The sequence below is a fragment of the Mastacembelus armatus genome, chromosome 24 (assembly GCF_900324485.2).
Source record: "Mastacembelus armatus chromosome 24, fMasArm1.2, whole genome shotgun sequence".
NCBI lineage: Eukaryota > Metazoa > Chordata > Actinopteri > Synbranchiformes > Mastacembelidae > Mastacembelus > Mastacembelus armatus.
In genome coordinates, this window is record NC_046656.1 from 18,103,895 (window position 1) to 18,130,275 (window position 26,381).

Consider the following 26,381-nt stretch of genomic DNA (forward strand, 5'->3'; position numbering starts at 1 on the left):
AGAGTTAATGTACTAATAAGAATCTAAACTAAAGCGAAGTGGTACCAGTGTTTACGAGGGATGGGCATGTAAGTGTTTTGGCAGTTCTTGTCATTTTTCACATCATATAACTACTGTATCAGGACTGCACTGGTTTTGATCTATGAATTTCCCTCATACGGGATAATGGCAAACAGATGTACCAGGATGGAAAAAAAGGAAAGTTCTCCTCTTCTTCTGTGTAAATGTCAGGCCTGGCAAATGTCTGTGTCAAATTACTGTGGCAGCTGTGATAAGCAGATGTAAAGGCCTGAGGAGTTTATTTATTATTAAGGCCAAGGGTGGGAAAAATAGCCAGAGAACTGCAGGGAGAACAGCGCTCTGGAGAAAATAATGTTCTGCTCTCATGCAATTTTTGTCAGGGCATTAAGTCTTCCTAATCTAATACACAAAGTTGTAAAGGCAGTTCACGTATGTTGGGTAATAAGGATTATGAGATTATGAGTCTTAACATAGAAGCCAGTCTTTGAAAAATAGCAGGTGGGTCTTAGAATGTATGAGAGGTTGGTGTCTGCACAGTAGGGGTGTAAAAATGGACTGATGCGTATCCAAAAACTGAAACAAGACTCAGGGATACAGCTGCATTGAGCCAAAAATGGTCTAAAATTTATACGGGTTTCAAAAATTGTCTTGTTTCTTGTTGCCGTGCTTTTTGCTCTGGCTCCTGGTGTGTATTAGCAGCAGGTAAATTAAACGCGAAAGTGTCAATACTACTGATACAAAGGTTTGTTTTTAGCATCAGTGAGATCAATACCAAAAGCAAGCGAGTGTAACGAGACCTATGACTTGTTAAAGTGCTAAAACAAGGTGCCCGCTCTCTGTTTCATCAGCTTTTATGCTTCTTCATAGTGACATTAGCTTCAAGGTAACTACATTAACACTATTCAAACTTGAGTGCTGAGTTTTGCGGCTTGACACAGAATCTACAGAAATGAATAAAAGAATATAAGTTCCTCACATTAAAAAACAAAATTAGGGAGAAAGAGAAAACATAGTGCATAGAAATAGACTACATTTTCAGACTCATTTTATTTGGCTAATTGACCAATCAAAGGAGAAAATCTAACTATATGCTTTCGATTGAAATCCAAACTGTGTTCCTATTAATATCTTTAGGGAATAAAACCAAATTAAATTACTTTTTTATCATAAAGCAATTTAATTGCAACTTGTAACTGTTTCTAAAAGTACCATTATTAACTTACATTTTATGTTGTGGGAGTTAGTTTTCCTTCAGCTCTGCATGGTGTATTTTACTGAACCTACTTCACACATCATTGACTAAATGATTTCACTCCAGTTATACTAAAGCAGAAAAACTTCCTCTGATGTAGGCTCTCCAGATGTTTGTTTCATGTAGGACTACTGAGCCAGAATATCTCTCAAACAGGCAGCGGACTGGGAAAAGAACATTTGCTAATGATTCACGTGAACCGGGCCTGTTGTGTTTTATCTTGTAGAAATCAACTTCACTGATTAAACAATGTCACACTAACAGGCTCTATAGGAAGCGCTGAGTGCAGCCAAACCCCATGCTTATATGCAGACCTCAGGTTACAAGGGTCTCAGGACAATGTAAGAAAGTATGGGGTTTCTGCAGGACTAGCCACTACATATAGATTAGAAATAAAGTGTTTGCCATATCTGCAGGCCTTATTCCTTCAGGCCTTCATCAATGAAACTGATCTGTTGGTGCTTTGTGACAGAGGAGACCTGTTGTCAGTGGGCTTTGGTTCAGATGTTCTGCTGTGTGTGAAGAAAGCTTAAGAGGCGAGCTGAGGAAAGGAAGGAAACTCTACAACTACAGTGCTCTGTTGTGGTTAGTGGGAGGCCTGAATGTTACTGAAGCACAGGTGACACGTCAGTACATATTAAACAAGAAATATAGTTTTATCTGTAGTCTTTTATAAAGCATTATGGAGCTGGAGACAAGAGTGTGATATAGCCTGATTCTAACTTTAAATGTGAGTCAGCTATTGTGTTAAAGATAGGTTTAATGTATTTGATGATTTTTTGTTTGTTAATGGATTAACTGTGATTTTGTGCTGCAGTAAAATGCCCACATTTTGTTTTATAGGCAATTTAGAACAATTGTGACTCTTACTTTCAGAGGCTGGTTGACTAAGGGTCGTAGAGTATTTCATCTTATTAAAGTCATTTGAACATAGTAAACCAAATACAGTTTAGTGCACTGAGCCCTGAGATCTTTGGTCACTTTCAAATGGAGTGAGCCCTTGTTTTTTTCAGCATCTGATTTCAAATCCAAAGGGACCGTCATGTTTCTAGATAACAGCTCAGACTAAACGAAGTTACTTAAGTCTGGACTGACTGATGAAACTGATCTCAAAAGTATCTTGCTGCCTTTTTTTCTAACTATGAAATGTCTTTTCGTGTTTCGGTTACTCACTGTATTTTTTCACACTTTCTGCTCCCCCTTTCCGGCACCATTTCATTAATTTAAATGGCAAGGGAAAGGTATCTTCTGGATTGGATTTCTGTCACTAGACACAGAGTGCACTGTCTGACAGTGTGTTAGCTGTGTTAACATGTTGGATTTTAACTCAACCTCAGAGGGTTTAGCTTATTTCACTGCGCAGCATCTTTTGCTACAGAAAACCTACATCAGTTTTATCCTTGCAGATCATGTGCACAGTTACTATTTTTCCCATATTACACAACGTGCTGTGCAGGAAGACAAACTGACGCCGAAGTCATAAACATTTTGAGGCACTGGGCCTAACTGTTGAGGCTTGCTGCCGTAGTTGATAAGCCCCACAGGATGGCACAGCCAGGCTTATCAAGCTCGGCCAAGCCACAGAACCTCCGCTATCGCTGGACTCACTGACGGAGGAAAAACTCATCCTCTTATCTCCCCACTGCTGGGGGAATAACACTCCTTCCAGCTCCCTGTTCTGCTCACTTCAGGTGTTTCTCATGGGGATCGCATTGACAGAACAGAAATAAGTCCTTTTACTTCTCCATTTTCCTACATGGTGTCGCATAAGAAGGGAGTCTCTTCTGGCATGTAGTCAGGATTACACGAATTCACACCCAAGTGTGTTTATTTTCAATGGAGGTGGTGTGTTATCACATGGAAAGGGACCTAATCTCAACACAATGGCAGTGCGTGTAACAGCGTAGCAATGGGAAATCAAATGTTGAAGTTGAAGAGCATATTGTTATTTAATGAAGTAAAATAAAAACAATCTTCATTTTAAATGCATAGTGAAAAATCAACAAAACAAAAAACACAAACAGAAAAAACAAATGAATTCCAAGCAGGTGAGCCAATAGATCCATCTGTGCTTCCCAAATGTAGACAACATGAGCCTAACTCATACAAACACGGCCTTGCTTAAACCAGAAACTTGCTGTGCAACCAACATGTGGTGGCCCTCTGAGGAGAGGCATGCAGACGTGACAGCCTCAGATGTGGTAAAATAAAAATGATGTTAAAGTATGCACTATGCACTTTGAAAGAAAAGTGACGGGCAGACATGATGGAGGCAAATACCAATAATGAAAACTTCAAACATCCAAAGCCTTATGTTGTGATCTCAAATAACAATAAATAATAATAAATGCTTAATACCTAAAGTACCATAGTATACTATACTATAATATCACAGCTAATATTAATTTTGCAGCATCAACTTGCCTCTGCCAAGATGCGCTTAATATTAGCCTTTATGTGGTTCAAAGTAGAAATACTCAAAGTATTTGAGTAAAGCAGCTCCATAATTGTACTTACTTACATGCCACCTCTGAGCAATTATTAGAAACAGTAGCTTAATTCAGAGTTGGCCTGCTCTCTTATCTTAGTGGAAGTTACCTTTTTTGGCTTCCTGTGGAATCCTGGCAGCCTGGACTAATCCACATAACATCCCCCACAGCTGCCAGAGTGAACTTAAAGTTTTATCAGTTTATCATGATTAAATAAATGGGTGTTGTCATAGGCCTAAAAACATCAGTTTCATGTTTAACAAAGGCAGTAAAACGTAATATCTTGGATGTGTTCCATAAAGACAAAGGGCTTAGACACAATTATGAAGTCTTTAGTTTTAGCCAGCAGGTTTAGCTTCAAGCTGTTGCCGTTTCTTGGCTGACATTTAGGAATCTCTGTGGCATTAGCTCTTCCTCCCACCTCTGCCACATCCACCCCGTCAAGTATGTTCCCTTTCCTCTTCATAAATTTACAGCCAAAGGTCTCCTTCGGTGCTGGTCCAGAGAACTACTGTGCCAAAATAAATTTCCTCTTTAGTCTCTGCTGATTGCTGAGCAGGTTAAAGAGCTTTAAGTATTGAATCAGAGGGAACAACATCATTAACAACATTAAGATGTAACAGTTTTGGGCTGTTAAACACAAGGAAAGAAAAACACCAGCTTTAAAGATGATTATCTTTATTGAAACTGAGTCAGAGCCCATGTGGACATGAGGCTCTTAAATAATCTGTGTGGTGCACTTGCAGGAGGCGGGACACCAAGAGGCCACATCCTTGTTACTGCAGCCCCACTGCTGCTTCAGATCAGGACAGTTACTGTACTGATCAGCGTAGGGACAGGGGTTGGCTGCGAGAGACAAGGATAAAATTAATGGACACACAAATAATTGTATGAAATTTATTGGGGTGGAGAGAGGCACAGAATCTTAAATTTCATTTTATAAAAAAGCAGAGCCCTCGTGGCATTAATATTTTTGTTGGACTCTCAACTGACCTCCCTCTCATGTATTATTTATGGGAATAACAAAAAACTGGTAGAAATACAACAGTTGATCATGAATAAAGAGCTGTAAATTATTAACAGCAAGCACATGACTGAACCAAAGACCAGAACCATTTTCATCTCTTTGATCTAACTATTTGTTATACAATAAATCTGACAAGAGATGGCTGTGTGGCCCTACCACACACAGACAGATTACTTTCCCTTTAGAAACTATAATACCTAGACCTCAGGGCCGTATCTTTTCTGGTTTTCATTATGGACCACAGTGAAAATACATGTCAGTTTGTTTCATCATATTTTGTAGTTCATTGTAAGTTAATGATGCCTAGAGAATAAAACCATTCATGTCTATAGGGTAGCCCACTCCAAAATCACTTTAGTGACAACACACTATATATTTATGAATGAATTGTCAATAATATCTTTCAGTGGGAACCTATAAGTGGATGTTTGTCAATAAGACACTGTTGTAATAAAGTATAAGAGATTATCATTTCTATAGGATAATAAACAGTGTTGAAGTAGCTTCATACGGTCACATTGTAGGATACTATAAATGTCTATATAGTTTCATCAGCTGTTTCCATTCACAAGGGCTGACATATCCTGCATTGCTTGTCACTTACTGCACAGTTTGTTGTCACAGGCGTTGGGGCAGTCAGCGCAGGAGGGTCCAGACTTGTAGGGGCGAGCGTATTGGTAGTTCCCACTGTAATGTGAAATATGCCAAACCATCATATAAAAACTGGCTATCAGTGCAGACCCATCACGGATAGACTCATTTGGTGCATGTTTTGACAAGTAAACAGAAACCTGCAAAGCTTTTCTACTTATTTACATTTTGTATCAACAGAAGGCATTTATATCACAAAATGTTTGTACTCACGGAGGGCAGTACTGGCAGACATAGAAGTATTTATATGTAGAGTTGGGGCAGTAGGCCATGGCACAGCCAATCTGGTTGGACCTGTACCACACAACCTGAATAGAGAGAGAAAATCATGAGATTATTGCCTCTCTCCATTATTGCTTCTTCTCTCTATGTGGCTTGAGATGTAACTGCACCTGCGTGTAGTGTCCGACCACTCCTCCGTTGACAGGTCCCACTCCGTAGCGCCAGTTCTTCACCTCGTCATACCATGACTGGATGGCGTCGCTCCAAGTGTTCTTAATGCTGGACATGTACAGGTTCTCTCCACAGTCGCTCGCTGCAGTCAAAGAGGCAGACATACTTCAGTCTTCTTAAAAACTGCTAAAATTGTCTGCTCAATTTATGATCACACGTCAGTTAATTGTATTTGATACTTGGTAAAACCTGTTAATCAACACAGAATCTTATCTACATTTATTTGAGGTGACAGCGTGGCTGGCTTTTTGTAATCTATATAACATTAACATTAGTTAAAAACAACAGAGGGGAAGTTACTGCTGATCTTTCTGGAGCTGGCAGGGCTGTGCTTCATGGAGCAGGTGTTGGCCCATCTCTGAGCGTTGGCTTCAGCCTCACTGTTCCAGCTCTGTTGGGAGCAGAGTGAGCGTTAAATCAGCACATGTAGCCCTTTACAGTGTATTTTCCATATAATCCCCAGGCGCTCTGTGCTTGTCTATTCCTTGTTGATATGCTGCAGGAGAGACCATGTGCAATATTAATCTAGCACTAATAGCAACAGTTCATGCTTAGAATCAGATGTTTTCACTGAAGTCCGAAACAAAGTTTGCTCCTGAAATTATGAAAGTATTATTCTGCATAAGCAGAATTTACCATTTTCAGCATGTTACTAGCAGTTGGCTGAACATCTCTCCTCAGGGCATTATGCTTGTTCACAATCTCATTCTGATCTGCAGAAGAGGTTAGGATGGTGTCTAAAAAACAAAAACAACAACAACAAAAAAACAATTGTGTAAAGTTTGAATGTGAATAAAAAAGGCAAAGTTTTAGTGAGGATTCATGTATGAATAGGAATTACAATTACTCACCACCCTTCAGGTATGATTTTCAGAGATGAGAGAGAAAATATAGGTTAATATATTACATATTCAAATATTTATATGTAGAGAGAGATAGAAATTGCTACATTTTCAATATTTTAGAAAACACCTTAATATTTGCTCCGCAATAAAAAGTTTCTTCATACTTACTGCTAAGGTGCCTGGTGCCAGAAGAGCAGCATAGAGGCTCAAGGCACACAGGAAGGTGAAAGTGTACATAGTCTAGGGTTAGATGCAGGACTGTCAGACCCCAGAGGCCACAGCTGTGATTTATATATATATATATATATATATATATGCAGGACCACACGTGAACATTAAACACACAGAGTCAAGGGCATTTTATCGAAAACAACTATACGGACGTTAGCTTTTTGTCACCACAGTACCATTTAATGTACCTGACCATATCTTGAAAGCTGCCGGTCTGTGTTTATATTTAACGTGATAAAGAAACTTACTTGCTCTGTATGTTCTCCTGTGTAAAGGTTATGAAAGGACACAGTTTGGCCCTTGTCAAGGTCAATTAGATCCTGACACTTGTTTTTCCTGCTTCCAGCACAAGTCAAGGACTGAATGCTCACCTGCTGTCTGATGTACCCCACCTCTATGGTGGCCGACAAGGGCACAAGCGCCGCAACGGCCAAAACACATGCAAGCGAGAAAACACAACGGTAGTGCGCCAGGCCGGTCGGGGGACCCCGAACCGAGGGATGTTATGAACAACAAAGTTTGGCTTTTTAGCATATATTAGCGCACATGAGAACAATCATCAGAGGATGCTCATTCTGTTGCAATTCAAAACTATAGCTGCGTCTCACTGCGCAGCCTCCGAAATTAGTCGCGGGTTATATCACTACATGTGTCTCCCTCGCCTCCGTAAAAGTTCCCTCAGTTCGGGGTCCCCCTATCGGCTTGGCGCACTTCCGTTGTGTTTTCTCTCTTGCGTGTGTTTTTGCTGTTGCGCCGTTTCTCTCTTGCGTGTGTTTTTGCTGTTGCGCCGTTTCTCTCTTGCATGTGTTTTATGTGGCGCGTTTGCCCTTGTCGGCCACCGTACCACCCACTGACAGGTTGACAGGTGCCACTGCAACGAGATCATCAACAGAATTACCTTTACCTGTCAGTGGGCATGTTACGGTTGATAGATGTAATGCGTTACAGTGCGGGCTGCAAATTTGAGGCTGTTTTTTTTAATCTTGTATGTGTTTGTTTTGGAACTTCTATTACGCCGAATTAGTTTTTAGCACGTTACCTTTACAATGTGCTATTGCTCGTACTGACAGCTGTTAGTGAATTACTATGATACTGAAAAAATCTTAAAATCGTGATGATTTCCAGGCAAGTTCGGAGGCGTTCTACTTCCTCCATCATTATTTTTACATGATCTCATAATTACGAGATCCGGATCATCGCGAGATGACGTCTACGTTTTTATATTGATGCAGTGCTCCTCTGTAGTTGGTAAAATCATGATTTAACACAACACGTTTTTGACCGTGTGCACAACGTGCTGATCTGCTCCCCTACTGCAATTAACACTTGTAGGCTCAGTCTCCACTGCGCATGCGCACAGCCCGTATTTGTTGCCAGACATCATCAGAGAACATCTTCATCCACAAAGAGGCATTCCTCTGTTTTTTATTTGTCTGCACCCTGCTGCGGTGTCCAACAGCAGCGCAGAGGGAGGAGAAGCCATAAGATGAAGAAACGTTATGTGGACGCGAACAGGCTACGGAAAATGAAAAAACTGAAAATTACCGAGAAGCTGTCTGAGAGGTATCTAGCGCCGCGTCGCCTGGCGGAGCGAAGCTGCTTTTGTTATGGTCTTTGTGTACATTTCATCCTGGTCACCTGTCTGCCTCGCATCCCATCACTTCATCCGTGTCTCACAATGTAGATCAGCCATCTCTGGACCATTAATGTGGGTCAGTTCAAGATGCAGGAGCGTAGAAATGTTGGTCCGAGTTACTTCAGTCTGCATTGTTTACAGACAGACAGGAATCAGCAGCTGTGCAAGTTAACGTCGGCCTGCTTTTATTTCTCACCTCAGTGTGCTTTTACACTGGCTCCTGCATGCTCTGTGCACATCCAACACACGTTTGCTTGTTGCCTGTAGGTTAAAAGGATTCGTTTTGCAAATGAAAGCACCATTTCAGGGCGTCTAGACAGAGCCCAGACAGGAAAAGATTACTACAGCAGAAAGAAACCACTTGTTTTTATTTAGCATTTTTTCGCATAGGCACAACCAAACAATGAAAGCAGTGTTTGGAAAATAGAAATACAGCTTTGTTTTAATGATTTTATGTTTCTAAGAGTCAATTAGAACATTATTCGGCTCTTTTTGTGGTGGAGTAACTTACACATTTGGTAGTTATCTTCAGAGTACCATTTAGGTGATTTACAATGTACTTGATTGTTAAGATTATAAAGCTTTATATATATAATGAGTTTAAGATGCTGCTGTGGCCCATTTTGTTCTCATTGTTCTTTAAAGATTAGCTGATTGCTTTTTTTATTGTGAAATCATTTGTGTATATATATTTAGCTGATAAATTTGAAATACAAGTGAAGTAAATTTATGCTGTTTTAGTAACATTATAAGGCAAATCTGATCCTGTACAGGAATTAAAGATGTTTTGATGCTGCATCTCTGTGTCATCTCATTCTCCCAGATTTAATCATTATAATGATAAAACAAAGGTGAAATAATTAGGATATTTTGTAGTATAATGAAAGTTACCTGTGATATTATTTGAAATACACTTTTGTCAGGTAGATGTGAACTTGAATGTGTAATAGGATGCTGTGGTGCTCCCTCTCTCCTCCGGCTAAAATATTGCCATGGTTACCAAACAAAGAAGGGGCGATGTGATAGCAGCCTATGGATGAGCAGAACAAAGGAGCAAACCATAGCTCCTCTTGGCTTGTGGTTGCCTAACGAAATAATTGAGGGAGCAGTCATTGTTCTTTAGCGCCTAGATGATTATCCAAGCTTAATACGTTTTACATCTGTTTGCAGTGCGTACACCTTCCTGAAGTTTATTATGATGTGGACACTGGTGCTGCTGGCAGATTTCATCCTTGAATTCAGACTGGAGTACCTGTGGCCGTGCTGGCTCTTCTTTGGGAGTGTATATACCACTTTCCACTACCATGGGCTGGTGAGGTCCCCCTGCTGTGTGGTTTCATATTGTGTGCAGTGGCCCAGATGATGAGAATCACACAGAATGTAGCGTGTTTTACTGAAATTATGGTTTTCTTTGTTCACAGGTTATTTGTGTTGTTTTTGTCTGTGCTGCCTTCACTCTGGACATCTTTTGTTTAATTTTTGTTCCTTTGCACTGGCTGTTTTTTGTGGCAAGCACCTATGTATTATTCAATTACATATGGCACACAGGTGAGTATGTTTAAATTTGCATTTGTGTGATTTTTAACTGATTAAATGTTGCTTTAGTCTCTTTTTCCAGCTTGTCATAACTGATTTTATATTTATTTTCAGAGAAAGGCATCTGTATATCGACGGTGTTCCTGTGGATTCTTCTTGTGTACACAGAGGCTTCTCTTCGACTCAAAGACCTTAAAACCTCTCATGGCAACCTGTCTCATCTTTTTGCCGCACATTGGTATGTTGATGTGAATAAAAAACACCCACTCTGCCTTCAGCAGAATTAAAATGATTTCTCTAAATTATGTCAGAGTAATAAAAAGCATTAGTAATAAACTTTTATTAATCAACAATGTGATAAAACTTGAATTAGCCTGGATTACAAAAGGAACTTCACTTTCATGCTACAAGCTAATTACCAATCAAGATGGAATTGAAATAAGTAAAATGTGCATACATTATTCAATAGAGTAATAGTAGAAATCTGTGAAAACAATCTTCAAAGATGTGTTTGTCTTTATACATGTCACACACACTCTTTGCCTGTCTCTTTCTCTTCTTTCTCTTTCAGTATTGGTTATCCTGTCGTGTATCTTGGGTTTGATGCCACCTGCTACTTCACCAACATCTTTAAGCTGCGCATACAGAAAGCAGTGCAGAGTGAGAATGATTTCCACATGCACCTCCTGCAGCACTCGCTCCCTCCAGTCCTGCAGGTTTACCCCAAGTCTGGCGCAGATGGCAGCAGCAGTAAGTCTGTGCACCTGCAATATCCATTCATTTACACTTCAAACTACCATTCACACAATCCGCAGGTGTTTCAGTGTATTTCGCCTTCTGCTCAGCTTCTATGTATACACTTACTGTTTTTGTGCTGCACCCTCTTCAGAGGTTCACATTTCTGTAGGGTTTGTTTGTGTGATCACTGGTTTATTGGATGAATGCTGGAGGTCACCCGGAGGAAGGAGCACAGATGAGTCCATCCAGCTTAAGTTAGAGAGTAGAGAGTGCAACAAAACCTCTAAAACACCTAAAGGCGACAAACCTTCCCCACTGTTTTCACTGTAAAGACAGTAGTTTCACTGTTTTTTTCCCCTAAACTGTTGTATGTTTTCATATATAGGCACAGAACTGAGTTCAGTTAAGTATGGATCTTTGTTGTCCAAAGGAGAAAACTCTTTTTACAAAAAAGTTGCATTAAACCCAGAAACCTACAACATAAATTCACTAAGACTGTTTAAGAAAAGACAAGGACAGTCACTAACATCTTTTTTTTCTTTGTTTTTTTCTTTGTACCTGCAGACTCAAAATGGAAGATAAAGCCTGATTCAAGTCAGTATCAGTGTCAGAATGGTACTGTTGTAGCCCATGATGAAGTGCACACAGTGGACTGTCTCCAGATCCGCAGTGAGGAGAGAGCCACTGAGAAGGGAACCCTGGAGATAAAGTCAACTGAATCAAACCGGCGGACGTCTTCATCCAAACACAGTGTCAGTGAGTCCAGAGATCCTCTCCACAGTGGGGCAGGAGGATCAGAATCCTCTACCACCCCAGATAATCTACCTCAAGAGGAGCATGGAAACAAAGCCATACGCCTGGCTAAAAGCTCCTCACCAAAAGCCCGCAGGGGCAGCACAAACACTTCGTCACCACCTGCTGGGAGGACTGAGAAGAAACAAAGATCCAGCTCAAAAACCATCAGCCCCAGCCGTGATGTGACAGAAAAGAGTGCCACAGCAGCTCAGAGTTACCAAGCTGAACAGATGAGCAAGTAAGTCATCAATAATCCAGTTCACACCAGTTTGAAGTCTGGCATGTGCTGGTAAAATCAATATTAAAAAAATCTCCCCTTCTTCTTCTTTCTTCCAGGCTGGAGCAGGAGCTGAGGAGGCTGAAGGGTGAGCTGCAGGCAAGCAGGCAGAATGAGCAGGAGCTGCGAAGTCACATCTGCAACCTGACCAACAGTGAGAGGAGCCTGAGACCAGAAATTTCTCTGCTCAGACAGTCCAACATGCTACTTCAGAGCAAGTGAGTGAGCCACCAAACACATTTGTCTTTGGCTGCTGCTGTGGCTGTTTCACAAATTATACCAGGCTATAAATAAAATGTAAGACAGGGAGAAACACAGGAAATGGTGTTAGAATTAGAGGCTGTGAAAGCATTAGGAGTGGACACAGCATTTTGGTCAAGCAGTTATTGACCAGATGTTTAAATACTAAAAAGGATGGTTAGATTTTTTTTTTTTTTTTTTTTTTTAAAAGCTTGGCAACAAACCATCCCATAATTTCTCATACTGACGTATGATGATTCACAGTTCTCTTCTATAGATAAATGAGAACTTGTCACAGCGTGAGATGTTTAAGGTTCTGTCACCTGGCTTTTATTTAACCAGGTTCTTTCTCCTTTGATTGTGGATCTGCATAAACACTTATTGCTTTTGATTGACAGGTTGATTAGCATTAGCATTTGGCTATTAGTGGTGCTGCAGCTAATTTTTATTTTCATTCTTGATTATTACCCTGATTATTTTTTTGAGTGGTTAATTAATCCTTGGGTCTATAAAACATCGTAAAATAGTGAAAAATGTCAAGCTGACATATTGAAATAGCTTTTTTTGTTGACTAACAATGCACATGAAGATATTTCATTTTCTGTCATAGAAGGCTAATAATACCAGCTAAAAATTATAGTAATTCATTTTAAAGAAATGACCTGCATGACTCATGCAACATGAAAGGGGCACTGATTAATTATTATGCAGATTGACTAGTCATTTAATTAAACTTTCAGCTCCAGCTGAGGTTTCTAACAGTTCACTGTTAGTTATTTCCTTCAAAGTCTGTGCACAGATTTGGTCATGTTCCTGTTAAGACATTTTCTGTTATGTTGTTCAAACAAAAGTAAAAATGTTCCTCCACATGTGATTACACAATTAGATTTAAAAAAAGACATTTGTACTCTAAGCATGTTGAGACTCAGGTATAAGGATGATGAAAGACATTTAATACCTGGCGTCTGTTTTCTGTGTGTTAATCTCAGATGAGTCTATTTGGATGTGGTTTTTATTTTGGCATCATTTTTGAGGTTAATGTCTTTCTGCCAGGATCCTCTGCCTGACTAAAGCCAAACAGCGGGACAAACAGACCAGTGGGATGCTGGAGAAAAAGACCAGAGCAGAGACGGATGCCAGACTCACTGTTGAGAAACAGTTGGCTGAACTTCATGCTCAGAAACTGGAGGAGGTGGCCAGCACAGCACGGAGTCTACCAAACAGGTAATTCACACCTGTCAGACCTTTTACATTCCCTGTTAGAGCCTGAAAGGTAAAGCTGAATCTGCATTTCTATGCTACTCAGTGTAATTAAATGTTGTTGTTGATTTATGAGAAATTTTGCCCAGAGTTTTATATCACTCTGACATCTGAAGCTGGAGCCACCCAGTGGTTAGCCTAGCTTAGCATATAGACTGGAAACAGGGAGAAACCATCAGCCTCAGTCTGTTCAAAGCTAATAAGTACCAGTATTAAGATCTGATCTTATCATGACTGAGCTTTCAAGGTGCTGGTGGACAAATTTTGCTTCCTTAGAACAGTCAGGCTAGCTGTTTGACACCGTTAGTCGTCTTTATGCTAAGCTAAGTTAACCTGCTGCTGCCTGTAGCTTCTCAATGAACACAGCAATGAGAGCAGTATCAATCTTCTCATCTCACTCTATGCAAAACAGTATAATTCCAATAATGTCAAACAGTTGAATTAACCTTCTTAATTATGAAAAACAGTTTAATAAAACTGCAAATGAAATGTCATGCTTCTCTCTTTGTGAACTGGTCTTCATTTGAAATGCAAACCCTCTTACAACTCCAAACTGTTATTTTCTCCGTCTCCCACACCAGGCAGGAACACTGTGAAACCCAAATGTTAAGGAAAAGGGTTAAAGATCTAGAGACAGAGTACAAACAACTACAGCTGGAGTATCAAGTGAAAGAGAGTCGTGTGGTAGATCTAGAGAGTGATGTTGAGGTATTCCTTCCTCTCTTCAAGAATGAGTTTGTGTCTGTGAGTGTCAAGTGGTCCGGTACTGGATGTCTTTTTTTTTTTATTGTCTGTAATGATTTGCATTAGAAAACTGAACCGTTGTGATGGGAAACTTTAGTGCTTTTAGTTTTTATTTTGGCCTGCAGTAAACCTGTTGCCCTTCATCATCACATCAATATTATTGTGTGGTTGTTTTTGTGTGGTATCAGGTTTTCAACACAGTTTTTAAACTGTGTGGGGTTTAATTTCATTTTAGTGGCATGCTCTCCATGAAGCATGCTGAAACAGAAGCCAGGTCTTTCATAAAAACATTGCACTGCTATAACGAAAAGACTGAGTGCAGGTCACTTCCTTCAGGAACTGTTGAAAATTAAAGCATATCAGAATCTGTCATGTGCAGCTTTCATGTTTTTTGAATGGCTGGCCAGTTCATCATCCGTGTGTGAAAACCATTTTCTCTCTAGTGCATTGGTTCCCTAAGTGAAAAAACATCTCCAAAATATTTTCAGAAATAACAGGACTGAAATTTTGAAAATGTATTAAATGCTTAGGAAACCAAAACGCAGACTCCCCCTGGTGGTCACCGCAGGTTAAACTGCCCTTTTGATGTGTTCTCACTGGTGGTTTGTTTTTGGGTTCAGGCTTTGGGAAAGTATCGCTGTGTAGAGAAGGAGACAGACATGCTGCTATCCACTCTATCAGCGATGCAGGAGAAAGCTCAACATCTGGAGTACAACCTGAGCGCTGAGACCCGCATCAAGCTGGACCTGTTCTCGGCTCTGGGAGATGCCCGCAGGCAGCTGGAAATCGCTCAAGGTTTGTGTTCTTCTTTAAATTATTTGTTTTTATCTGTGTGCAACTTAATTTAATAGTTTTTTTCAATACTTAGTGCTGTTGTTTGACCTTTTCTACTTAGTCTATGTTTTTGGTTGTGTTTGCTAATTTACAGAAATCTAGAAAATGCCATCACATTAGAAAGAAATTTAAAAGTGACAAGTGGATCCATTAGCTCCACCATGGGGCCCAAAAACACTTTACATATTGGCTCCACTCCTCAACATAGTAGTTTTTTTTTCTGGAGTTCACAGGTCCTAATAAATTGTCATGAAAACAAAACAAAACACATATTTAACTGAAATGTACAGGTATTTTTTTAGAACATGTTTGAATCCCGGTACATATCTACGGAGCCCCTTAAGTATCAGGTGGAAATTATTTTTTTAGACCATGTTTTTTCCACGTTCAAGGGCTCAGTAAAGCTAATGTAATGCACACAAAGCAAATGTTTTTGCGAGGCAACACAAAAAGTCTAAAAAACTAATTTCCACCTTATACTTTGTACCATATCAGACATTTAGAAATGTGTTTATTTCATTGATTCTTGTTGTGCAGCTTTTCTGAGTTATTCCTAATTTAGAATGTTCACACGTATTGTCACTGGAAATGTTATGGATTGCTGCATCATATAGTAAAATGTCTTTGGTTAAACTATAGATAAAGTGATGAAGCAGGACCGGGAGATAAGTGAAATGAAGCAGAAGATTGCAGAGGTGATGGCCGTCAGCCCCGGCGTGTCCTACATGGCTCCTCGTCCTCCGGTGCCGCAGTATCTCACCAAGCTGCTCAACTCCGAGCGCTACATGCTGAATCCACGAGCACTGATGTACCAGTGTCTGAAGAAATAATAGATGTCTTCGCCTTTTTCAGATCCTCAGACCTCCTCATCGGGCCCCTCCACCACTTAACACAAGAGGTAGGGGTTTAATGGTTTATATTGCAAAGCAAAACAACACCATAAAGATCTGCTTCCAACTGCGAGTAGAAAGGAAACGAGCCTCCGCAAGTCAAATGCCTTTAGGTGTGCTAATGGTGCTAACACGACGTCATTCGGTATATTTCCTGTTTTTTTTCCCATGTCAAGGGTTTCACTCCAAAATCAAATATCTGATACATAGAGCTGCTGTAGGCACCATTTTTATGTAAAGATACACCTGCCTTAACACCTGTGAACTTGTTTACCCATGTCACATAATCTCTACTTATTTATAGGGTTTTTTTCTTTAGACAAGAGCATGGCATTTTAATTTGCTTTCTTTCACAGCCCTGTCCTCTCATTTAAGTAGTCCCTGCTCATGCTCCAAACTGTAAGTCTGCTCTCAGATATAAAGCTGCTGTGCTCACCGTTAAATCCTCCTCCTCACACACAGGTCGCTGCTTCAGTCTTGCAAAAACCTCCGCTCTTGGATTTTTGTATAACAGCTCTGTCAAAATGCTCCAACAAGGGTCAGTTCCAGCACTGGTGAGTCTCTGTTCTCGTGTGTTTGCTCTACTACTCAGAGCGCCCCTTACAGGCAGTTACTCCTCATTTTCTGAGTGCATCCATTAACTCCCTGCTGGGCCTAATTACATGTACTTCTCTTTTTTGCGTGATTTTTGGAATAAACAATTATATGCAACAGATTTCAGTACTATTTGCAATACGCTATTTGTATAGCTTTGAGAAGTACAGCCAAAGAGGGAGGGAACGGATGCATTTGCCTGTAAGGGATGTTCTAAGAAGTAAAGAGAACACACTGAAGGTGACTCTGAACATTTCACACAAAAAGCAGAAGCAGAATTTTCATGAAGAGCAACCTGAGTGTGAGGACAATGGCTTAACGGTGAGCAGGAAGCTTTGTGTCTGAGAGCGCACTGTTTGGAGGGTGAGCAGGGACAACGTGAGTGGGACATATGAAACAACAGAAATTATGCTTGTGAATTGTATGATCAAGACTAAACATACTGAGTAGTGCTTCATCCACACCCAGATTGACTCAGAGCATATTTGCCCATTCACACTTTTACACCACTGGCCCATCCCCCCATTCACTTACACTGGGAGTTACTGAAGGAGCCACAGCCACCTCCCCCCGCCTGGTGGCTCCTTCCACCAGGAGCCACTCCCAGTTTAGTGTCTTGCCCAAGGACACTTACAGACTTAGAGAAGCCAAGGATCGAACCACCAACTCTTTGGTTAGTAGGTGACCTGCTCTACCTCCGGAGCTAAAGCCACCCATGTACTTGAATAGAGACATGAATAAAGTCCCATAGGTGTTTAGGTTCCAAGTTGGAAGAGCCCTAGTACCCAGACACTGAAGCAAGTTGCCTGCTGCAGCTTTAAAAGTCCTGTACAATGTAGTTCCTGATGATAGTTTGTTTTTGGAATGAGACCCTTTCAACTTAGTGTTTCTATTTTACGGCTGTTGTCTTTGTATTAAACTTATACTTACACTCTGAGTTTCCTGAGAAACAGGATGTTTAATTATCAGAGCGACCTGATAAAGTGGAGGAGATGTAGTAAACCAAGCTCACCATTAACATCGACTATCTCTTTGTTTCCACAACAGCTACTAACTACATTTTAATTTTTGCAGCTCTCTGCTCCACAAGAGCAAACAAGGAAAAAAGTCTGAAAAAGTCCATGAGTTAAAAGTGGTTTATGAATTTAATGACTGTGCCTATATACGTTACTTTCAAACTGGGAAGTAAAACGCAAAATTTAATGTGAAACAGTAATGTGTTTGAATTGAAGTGCTATGTACTGTTTTTGTAGTTTTTTTTTTATTATTATTTTTAATGTACAGAATTGAAAATACCCACACCTCTGAAAAACACTCATGAACTGGATGTCACCATTTTGGTAGCTTTTTATTTAGAGCGTGTTTTTAAGGTGTTTTATAAATATAAAAAAAAAAGACATTTTTTAGTCTCGCTGTACTTCTATTATACTGCTGTAATTTTGTACAGCAACGTGTTTGTCAGCATGAATCGTGTTTTATTCAACTGTTCTTTGGGCACACATTGTGACTTTAAAGTATGTACATGAAAATACTTGTACAAGGGCTACAGTTTCGTAAGATTTTGAACAAGTTATTTCAAAGTGATGCTCTGAGGGTAGAGCTCCCACTGCTGATACACCAGGACGGTGTTTTTGTATAAATAATTTAAACAACTGAAATTTGTCTCTCCTGTGTGTAAATTATTTCCTTTAAAACATATGACTTGGTTACAACTTTGGTGTCTACTGTTAAAGATAAAATGGCTCTAGAAGTTATAGCTAGAAAAAGGGAAATGCTACAGTTTTAGTCTAATGGGAGCAGATTTCTGACACTTCTGTCTTTTTCAAGTAAAATTCCAATTTGGGTTCCTGATGCGTTGTTAGTGTGACCTTTTGTCACACTTTAAAAAAAAACAAATATTTCCTCCTAAATTCCGCTTGTGATAAACACAAGACACTAAAAGACTTGAAAGTGCTGCTAGTGTCTTTTTTTTTTATTATTTCAGGAAGTGAAAAAGTGGGTAAAAGCGTAGCAGAAACAGCACAGTGTCCAGCGTACAGCATACAAGATGGTTACAAGCATGTTCACTCATACACACTTGTATCCTGCATTATCTACAGACCCTAACAGAAACTAGCCACAGCGTAGACTGAAGTAGACCCAGGACATTTCCAACACGAAAATAAAACGTGAACAGTAGTGCAAACTAGCAGAGAGCTCATCAAACAGCTAACACATGAACGTGGTCTGGGTTAATATCTAAAGTTCAGCACATTTTAGCTCTGGTGTCGCGCTGAAAGCCTCAGCAATGAACACTAACAATTCAGAGCCACAGAATCTAAAAGAAGATGAGCCAAAGTTGTTAAAATTACTTTAATCCGTTGATGTCAACATCAAAATAAGAACTGGACCAACCTTAAGAAGTAAGCTTGCCGCATATCAGTTTCCACTTACACATGGAAAAGCAAACATGCACTCACCAAATCTGCTGACTAACATGCCTCAGATCGTCACCCCATGGATACTGTGCACAATGCTACCTAAAAACATCTGCTCTGAGCTACTAGAAAACAGAAGCTGGACCAGAAGGAGACTTCCATAGCAAATAACAGAATGATTTAAAAGCAAGTAAAAGCTTACATTCAAACAACCACCGGCCTTAGTGCTGGAAGTACAGTAAACTCTCGAGAAAAGATACACAAATAAATAATGTGATTTTTACTGATTTATCGGTAGCTCTGCAGTTATTAGCTGCACATTTCATGACTACATTGATAAAAATCACAGAATTTCAAAGTAAAAGTGATATCTGTTACAAGCGCACCTTTGAAAACTAAAACAAGGTAGAAGATGCCTCAACACACCGCCCAAGAGAAAGTTTAAAAGGACCGGACAACCAGACTTAACCTTACAACACATACACTTCAGTATGCCGGGACAAAGATTATTTTTTTATACAGACAACTATTGAACAGTAAAAATGTTTAAAATACAATTTTTAACACTGACTTAAGGAAAATACTGCTGTTACCCAGATTTATTAGGCTTACCTCTACCATTTCAACACCACTACACCACTGGGAACTGGAAGAAATAAGCCAAAAATTGACAACATTTGTATTTTCTGTTAAGTTGTAACTAGGAATTCCTCTTTTAAAAGAGAAGCAGATGGCTGTTTTGGGTGGGAGGGGAAAAAAGACAGAAAGCAACAACCACTTAGTGGCAGCTTTTCCCCTAGAAGTTACAAGGACAGGCTGCAGGATCTGCAATCAGACCAAGGCTTCCTCCTCCGTCCCTGCAAAGCTTTCCTGCAACTCAGAGGTGGAGCAAAAAGCTAGTCCTGCTGTAAAGGACAAGGAGGGCTGAAAGAAGGTCTGGTGAGTCCTCTGCTATGAGGAAACTGTCACCGGATTGAGGGACCCGTTCCGGCTGTAGAACCTTGAGAAAGCCTCTTCAAGAACGGACGCAAGCCGCGGCTGATCTCCCTGAAATGGACGCACAGTGAGGTCAGAAAATGATCTTTAGTTGTTAGGGTGCTGTGGTTACACTGATAATAAAACAGGGTCAGCAGGGTCATGACGATGAGCTCTACTTACCTCACTGATAAAGCCCAGCTGAACGAGCTCCACAGCCAGCTCCTGCACATTCTCATCTGGACAGAAAAACCAGGCAGTCAGAAAACTTCCAATATGTAAAGTGAGTGAGTGACACATTAGCAACAAGATGACGTATGTTGCGCATAACATCTTCAGATGTGTGCCAAGTCTACCAACAACTACAAAGTGATCTTAAATCAGAAATACAGATACTCACTGGGTAACAAATCACAGCTCAAATGTCGATTCAACTTGTCCTCAAGTTTCAACAGTAAGGTCAGCTAAAGACAATGACACAAGTCAGTTCATAGGTACATCACAACAAAGCACTTTTACATGTAACACTTGGAATCACAAAAATAACTTACATGATGCTTAGTCCCCTCATCAACAGGCTCAATATTACACTGCACCTGAAGGACCTGTGGAGTTAGAACAGGAAACCATTTTAATATTTAGGAAATAAACATGTAAAATGATAAAATAATCAAGGCAGTGAATGAAAATAATTTGGTAAAGATGTTAAATAAAAGGCTGATAAAGATACTTTGCCCAGTTCATAGTTGCTTTAATATACAAGTAGACTACAACTTTTCATCCATATAAAGAAAACCATTATGATTGAACACATCTGATCCTCCTGCACACAGTGCTTCATGTACTCTTTGCATTTTTCTTCAACCTCGGCTTACATATCATTTTTAAATATCTGATCTGCATTAACTGGTAAATCAAAGTAACAGTTTTTAAACATTTTTTGTAAATATTTTCAATAGTTATAAAAAAGTGCTGCAATTAAACATTTAAAGTTGTGAAAATAAAGCGTGGAGGATTTTTATACCACCTGATAGGTCTATTTTCAGGCCTCACCTTCCTGGTCTCAAGCTCTGCAGGCTCAGGAGTCGGGGTTTTGACCGAGGGCGGCACTATGGGTGACTTCACTGCCTCCTGCTGGGGTTGTTGTTGGCAGGGTATCCCAAACGCTGTCAGAGGATAGATCCCATTCCTGATGCACCAAAAAGAAAAAGCAGTAAAATTTAAATTCCCTTCTTCACATTTTAAAGACTTTGCCTATATTCAACTGCAATACAACAACCATTTGATATTTTTGGCTCAAGCAGTTATTTCAGCAGTGGATGAGCAATTCTCATCTGACTTTCCCCACAGCAGCTCCAGGCAGTCAATCCAAATCTTCAAATCACAAACAAATCAATACCAGTTTTCTTTCTTTGTCTTACCTTACATCTTCCAGGAACTTGTCCAGCTCAAGGGCAGGAAACTGAGAGAGCCTGAAGCAAAGAAACAATTACTCATGCTCAGTACTCAAGTTTCTCATGACCAGAGTGTGACTAAATCTTCAGTGTAATAAACAAGGCAACTGAGTGACACTAGACAACTCTCCATTTAATGCCACTAAAACAGACAAGTTCAAAAACTGGAACATTATTTTTACTGTTCTGCAGCCTTCAGGGATACAGTGATGTGTGTTGATCCAGTACAATGCACAAACTTACTTCATCTGAACTCCCTCCTTGGCCTCAACAATCACCAAGTTAAGGTCCATGTTTTTGGTCATTTCCTCTAAAGCATTTTCTGGAATCATATCTAGAGGAAAAACAACATTTAGAGATCAGTATTCGCCCATCATACAGAACTAAGTCCAGCCTTACAAACACACTTATTGCTACAGTATGTTTTTGCATTGCATAGCTCTCAACTAAGTTAAAGAGTAAGTTAAACAGAAGGCCAATTTGACCTTCCTAAGAAATGATTTGGCAGCAGCTGCATCAGTACTTAGCAACAGCTGATTGAAGTAATCACTGTTATAGGCCTGCAGATCTAAGCATGTCTGGTTAATGCTGTCATAGGTTGCCTGTCAAACACTGAATGTACTTTTTTAACTTGGGGTTCAAACAATGAACCTGTATAATTAAAATGAAAACAATAAAGGCCATTATTGTTGTGATGAACAGTGTGAGTGTGAGTGTGCGTGTGTGAGTGTGCGTGTGTGTGTGTGTGTTTTCGCTCACGCTGGTGGCTGACGATGCAGTGGGCAGCCAGCAGCTTGAGTAGGGGGACCTCAAACAAGGCAGGGTGAAACAATAGCTCCTTGGCTGTGGGTCGTTTACTGGGATCTACCTCCAGACACTTCTGGATAAATTCCTGAAAATAATTTGAGAAAAAAAAAGCCTTTATGTCGTACATCACTCTCCTAAACAGCCACACATTTTAAATGTCGTCTCCCCCACTCACCCGTTGCAGTGGGTCCTCTAAGGACTGAATGGCACTGTTTATGGCTTCTGGGGGCACATAAGATGAATCTCCATTACTCTGAATTTCCAACACAGCCATCTGAGGGAGTGATTGGACAGTGATCATAAATACTCAGACTCAAAGTTAACAATAACTGCCCCCATATTACAGAACACTTTTTAAAAACGCAGAAATATTTATCATACAAAGGACATTTTCAAATTCCTTTCATATAAAACAGAGAAAATGTTACCAGCTTTCTATTCCTCATTACTGCAAATAGATAACACCAAATTTCCTTGTAAATAATGCACACAGCATGTCCTCCTCTCACCTCTAAGGCGCACATTCCAAAGGAATAGATATCCACAGCTGTGGTCACATTGGCAACAGCTGAAAGCAGACAAAAGCTGGTCAATATCAAAGAAACGCTCACTGCTCACCAAAAATGCAACCGAGACGAGTGATAAACTGACAGGATCTTACCTCCGTATTCTGGAGCAAAGAAGTGAAGGCTCTTCTGTTCTTCCCGACAGGTTTTCACATGGTTGTTAATGGTGTCTGGAGCAACTAGATTAGTGAGAAAATAATTTATTAACACCAATACTAGACCTAAGGCTAACAGTGATAGCAAAAGGAAACAGGAGCAAAGAAAATGTGTGTGCTGCTGGTAATAATGGATAGTATCTGTGTCATGTGCTCTCCTAATTCTATTTAATAATATTCTAATTGCTTTTGCTCACATGGATGTTTGTCTGAGGAAAACCTTATTTGTCAATATCAAAAAAACTGTTTTTGTCTCAACGTATGGACAATACGTCCCATATATCACTGGCTTCACTGTTGTGTGTAGATTCTCTGAAAAATGAGGCCTACCTGAGCCAATCTTGATAAGGCCGTTGTGCTGAATGAAAATGGTATCACATGTCAGATTGCCATGGATGATGGGAGGTTCACAGGAGTGCAGGTAGCTGAGAACAAGAGGAGGAGAGTCAACAGGCTTAAAAACATCAACCAGGCACAAGTTACTGAATTGTCAACTGAATGCAGCAGCTGGTGGTTTTCAGATACATTTTGATAAATGCCACTTCCACACTGTTCAAACATGATTTCTTAAACAGGATATCCCTCTGCAACACAGCTGATTATCTTGACTATGTACTGTGCCAACAAGATGAACCTTTTTGTTACACCAACCTGAGAGCAGACAGTATTTGTGTGCACCAGCGCTTCCAGGCCTGGTAGAAAAGTAGTAGTTTATGAAAAATTCAAAAATAAATGTTCATATCAAATAGATTTTAAAAAGCAAACAGGCTAAGCAGGATGTTTAAAATTAACTATTCCTAATGTGTCAGTGTAATTGTCAAGGAACTGCATTTCAAAATCTATGAGTTACTACAGCTTCCACACCTTTTCATTCATCGTCTTGTGGTTTTTCTTTGTCTTTTTCAAAAACTGCTTCAGGCTTCCTGAGGACATGTACTCTGTGATGAAAATAACCTGCAGACAGACAAAGCAACACAAGCAGAAAAAGCATTAAACCGTTTACACTCCTCTTTATGTGAAGTGATGAATCTGGGATTTCTGAAATGATTTCCTACCCTTGCTCTGTTCTCTTTGACATCCGCCCAGTACTTGTGAAACTTCACAATGTTCAAGTGCTCCAGCTGAATCAAATTGTCAAAAACTGCTTTCACTTTTTCCTGCAGAAAAAAAATAAAAGGTTTTAATTGTTGATGCATATTCTTAACTGTAGTATCCAACTATTTATTCAAACATTAGTCTGTCTAATTTGATCCAAATGAGCTGCTGCAACACAGTAGCTATTCTTCCTGGGGTCCATATACAAATATACATATACTGTGACAAATACCACCCTTCTACAAACCTTACAATCATAGACTCACAATTCAGCACATGAACTATACTCTCAGATCAACCACACAAAAACATCTAGTGGTGACTGATACGTCTTCAGCACTGAAAAGCTGCCCGTTTCAAACAGCCCTGAACTGATTGGTCCCAAAACAGCTCAAACTGCTGCAGCTGTGAAAAACAAACCTCGCCCAAGGGCAGCCACTGGCTACTCAGCACCCATTTGAAAATTAAAGACGCAAGCTGATTCTTGCAAGAGTGAAGAAACCAAAACCATCAAATTAAAATATCTAAAATATGAACATGTATGTGCCAGCAAGAGCCCACTGCTCTGCTCTGCTCTGTTCCTCTTCCCCTACATTTCTGAAAATTGTTTATGCAACTACACACAATGTGCACTTTGACAGTGCTGGCTGCACAAGTCTGACCACTTCATAAGTAGCTTAGAGCCAGAGGCGACAATGAAAACCAGTAGGCTTCCAGGTTGTTAGGAAGGTCTCAGCAAACCAAGCAGCCTTAGATCCAAAAAAAGCATCACACAGTCACTGCATTTAATCTCTCACAGGTATAAAACTGTCCCCCTCAGAATGTTAAGAGAGTGCACTGTTCAAATGCTGCAGACAAAACACGTCTTCAGTGGCTGGACTCTGCACCCACCTCTTGTAGCTTGAAATTTTTCCTTTCTGAGAACATGACCTCATTCCACACCACCTCAACTCCTTCCTCGGTGTCCATGGCCAAGTAGGCATTATCGATCCCGGGGACATTGCGCTGATTCACCTTCAGGAAGTAAAACAAAACAATGCATCAATTGTTATCTTTTCCTTAGTAAAGGGTCAAACCTTCTCCACAGTGGGAAATACACAGCTGCCAACTGGAGACACCTTCTATTGCTTCATAGTTGCTGTATTTATTTTTATTAGTGTCATGCTAGTTTTTCAGCACCACTGGGGTAAGAGAAATGCCACCTATGTGTAGGATATATGTGCAGCTAGATAATTCAGTCTTACCTCTTCTCTGCGTTTCTGCCAGCGGCCACACGGGCTTTCCTCCAAAATCTCTGACTCATCCTCACTCTCCTCTTCCTCATCCTCGGTGGCAGCAGTAGGTGGAGGCTGGGTCATCGCAGACAAAGGGGGGGACACCGATGACACCCCTTGACCTGTGGGTGCAGCTGCCATGGACTCCGACCTCACCTCCTGGGCAGGGTCCTGGGTCTGCTTGGTCTCTCCCTCAGACATCCTCCCAGTTGTCAGGCCCAAGAGCCCACTGCGTGACACAGAAACACCCAAACACGACGCACAACACACATTTGAAACACGAAACTCGACAGTTACTTCACGGTTTAAAACTGAGGTTAGCTTGACAACACAAGTGTGAACTTGGTGGGTGTAGCTCTGGCTAACACTCGGCGCTAATGTAGCACAATAAGTAAGTTAGCATCACAATTATGATTAAAACAGCAGCCATGGTTGGACATACGTGTTAAAGACAGCAGCTGTACCGACACCGGCTCCAGTTTACCGGACACCCGCAGATGAAGACCAACCCCAGCTGATTGTTTTAGCTCTGGTCGCTAGAAATCTTCTCGGTTTCTCTGCGGAGGTGAAGCTAACTTAGCTCTTCGGCTAACTAACGTCACGGTGCGTCACTAACTTAACAACAACACCCAGCGACAAAAACGACAACAATCTTCCAGCTAACGACCTTTTTCACAACCGTGGCTTTATTCGCTTTAAACGCCGCTCGGTTGTAGCAGCCCACCGCCCCTCGCTGCGCCTCAAGACTGCGACTCTGCTAAATTAGCCAATGCTAACAGGACTACAATACCCAAAATGCCTCGGTGCTAAACGCGTTTGCTGGTTAATAACATGTCATCAGGCCACAGCAGCTGTGCAGAACAGACAGACAGAGCTCAGCGATGTGCACAAGTTTATATCCTCGAACACAAAGGCAGCACTCAGCTTCACATTTAGCCACATATGATGGCGACAACTGCCAGATGCTCCTCACGTCAGACCCTGAGACGGGTTGCCAGACACCGTCTTTCATATCCCCCTTCTGCGGTGTTGAAATCGACGAAGCAACTGAACAATTTACTTTTTGGTGTGTTTACACGACACGCTATGAGCACAGAAGCACCGAAGTTTCATTTTAGTCATTTT

General features: G+C 40.5%; 3 protein-coding genes across 3 annotated transcripts; 1 reads left to right on the forward strand and 2 right to left on the reverse strand.

Annotated features, from left to right (window-relative positions):
- Positions 1-4,270: 4,270 nt before the first annotated feature.
- LOC113136923 (cysteine-rich venom protein TEL1-like) lies at positions 4,271-7,309 on the reverse strand. The gene is made up of 8 exons (XM_026318083.1): positions 6,907-7,309; positions 6,745-6,748; positions 6,530-6,630; positions 6,194-6,284; positions 5,833-5,975; positions 5,654-5,748; positions 5,394-5,476; positions 4,271-4,608 (listed from the first exon to the last, which is right to left on the reverse strand). Exons 1-8 carry the CDS (start codon positions 6,973-6,975, stop codon positions 4,481-4,483), a joined length of 714 nt encoding a protein of 237 aa, XP_026173868.1. The 5' UTR covers positions 6,976-7,309; the 3' UTR covers positions 4,271-4,480.
- Positions 7,310-8,319: 1,010 nt separating this feature from the next.
- Positions 8,320-18,129, forward strand: LOC113136925 (macoilin). The gene is made up of 11 exons (XM_026318085.2): positions 8,320-8,532; positions 9,776-9,917; positions 10,027-10,153; positions 10,256-10,379; positions 10,713-10,891; positions 11,444-11,912; positions 12,011-12,169; positions 13,245-13,415; positions 14,033-14,159; positions 14,816-14,990; positions 15,669-18,129. The coding sequence occupies exons 1-11, from the start codon at positions 8,456-8,458 to the stop codon at positions 15,857-15,859; spliced, it is 1,941 nt and encodes a 646-aa protein (XP_026173870.1). The 5' UTR covers positions 8,320-8,455; the 3' UTR covers positions 15,860-18,129.
- A 1,752-nt stretch (positions 18,130-19,881) lies between these two features.
- nrbp1 (nuclear receptor binding protein 1) lies at positions 19,882-25,457 on the reverse strand. Its single transcript, XM_026318081.1, has 17 exons — positions 25,227-25,457; positions 24,874-24,996; positions 23,943-24,044; positions 23,752-23,841; positions 23,539-23,579; positions 23,218-23,312; positions 22,828-22,911; positions 22,676-22,734; positions 22,342-22,440; positions 22,119-22,251; positions 21,603-21,693; positions 21,327-21,377; positions 20,959-21,094; positions 20,457-20,510; positions 20,306-20,369; positions 20,089-20,144; positions 19,882-19,977 (listed from the first exon to the last, which is right to left on the reverse strand). The coding sequence occupies exons 1-17, from the start codon at positions 25,455-25,457 to the stop codon at positions 19,882-19,884; spliced, it is 1,605 nt and encodes a 534-aa protein (XP_026173866.1).
- Positions 25,458-26,381: the final 924 nt, after the last annotated feature.

Bases quoted from the DNA above. Each gene is read 5' to 3' on its own strand.
- LOC113136923 (XM_026318083.1), bottom strand. From the start codon at position 6,975: ATGTACACTTTCACCTTCCTGTGTGCCTTGAGCCTCTATGCTGCTCTT. The intron at 6,285-6,529 runs GTAAATTCTGCT...TGCTCCCAACAG, and splicing joins CTAGTAACATGCTGAAAATG to AGCTGGAACAGTGAGGCTGA. The intron at 5,477-5,653 runs GTGAGTACAAAC...TTCACATTACAG, and splicing joins GTCTGCCAGTACTGCCCTCC to TGGGAACTACCAATACGCTC.
- LOC113136925 (XM_026318085.2), top strand. From the start codon at position 8,456: ATGAAGAAACGTTATGTGGACGCGAACAGGCTACGGAAAATGAAAAAA. The intron at 12,170-13,244 runs GTGAGTGAGCCA...TCTTTCTGCCAG, and splicing joins AACATGCTACTTCAGAGCAA to GATCCTCTGCCTGACTAAAG. The intron at 14,160-14,815 runs GTATTCCTTCCT...TTTTGGGTTCAG, and splicing joins ATCTAGAGAGTGATGTTGAG to GCTTTGGGAAAGTATCGCTG.
- nrbp1 (XM_026318081.1), bottom strand. From the start codon at position 25,457: ATGTCTGAGGGAGAGACCAAGCAGACCCAGGACCCTGCCCAGGAGGTG. The intron at 20,511-20,958 runs GTGAGGCCTGAA...CTAACTCCACAG, and splicing joins CAGAGCTTGAGACCAGGAAG to GTCCTTCAGGTGCAGTGTAA. The intron at 20,145-20,305 runs GTGAGTATCTGT...TTTTCTGTCCAG, and splicing joins GAGCTGTGATTTGTTACCCA to ATGAGAATGTGCAGGAGCTG.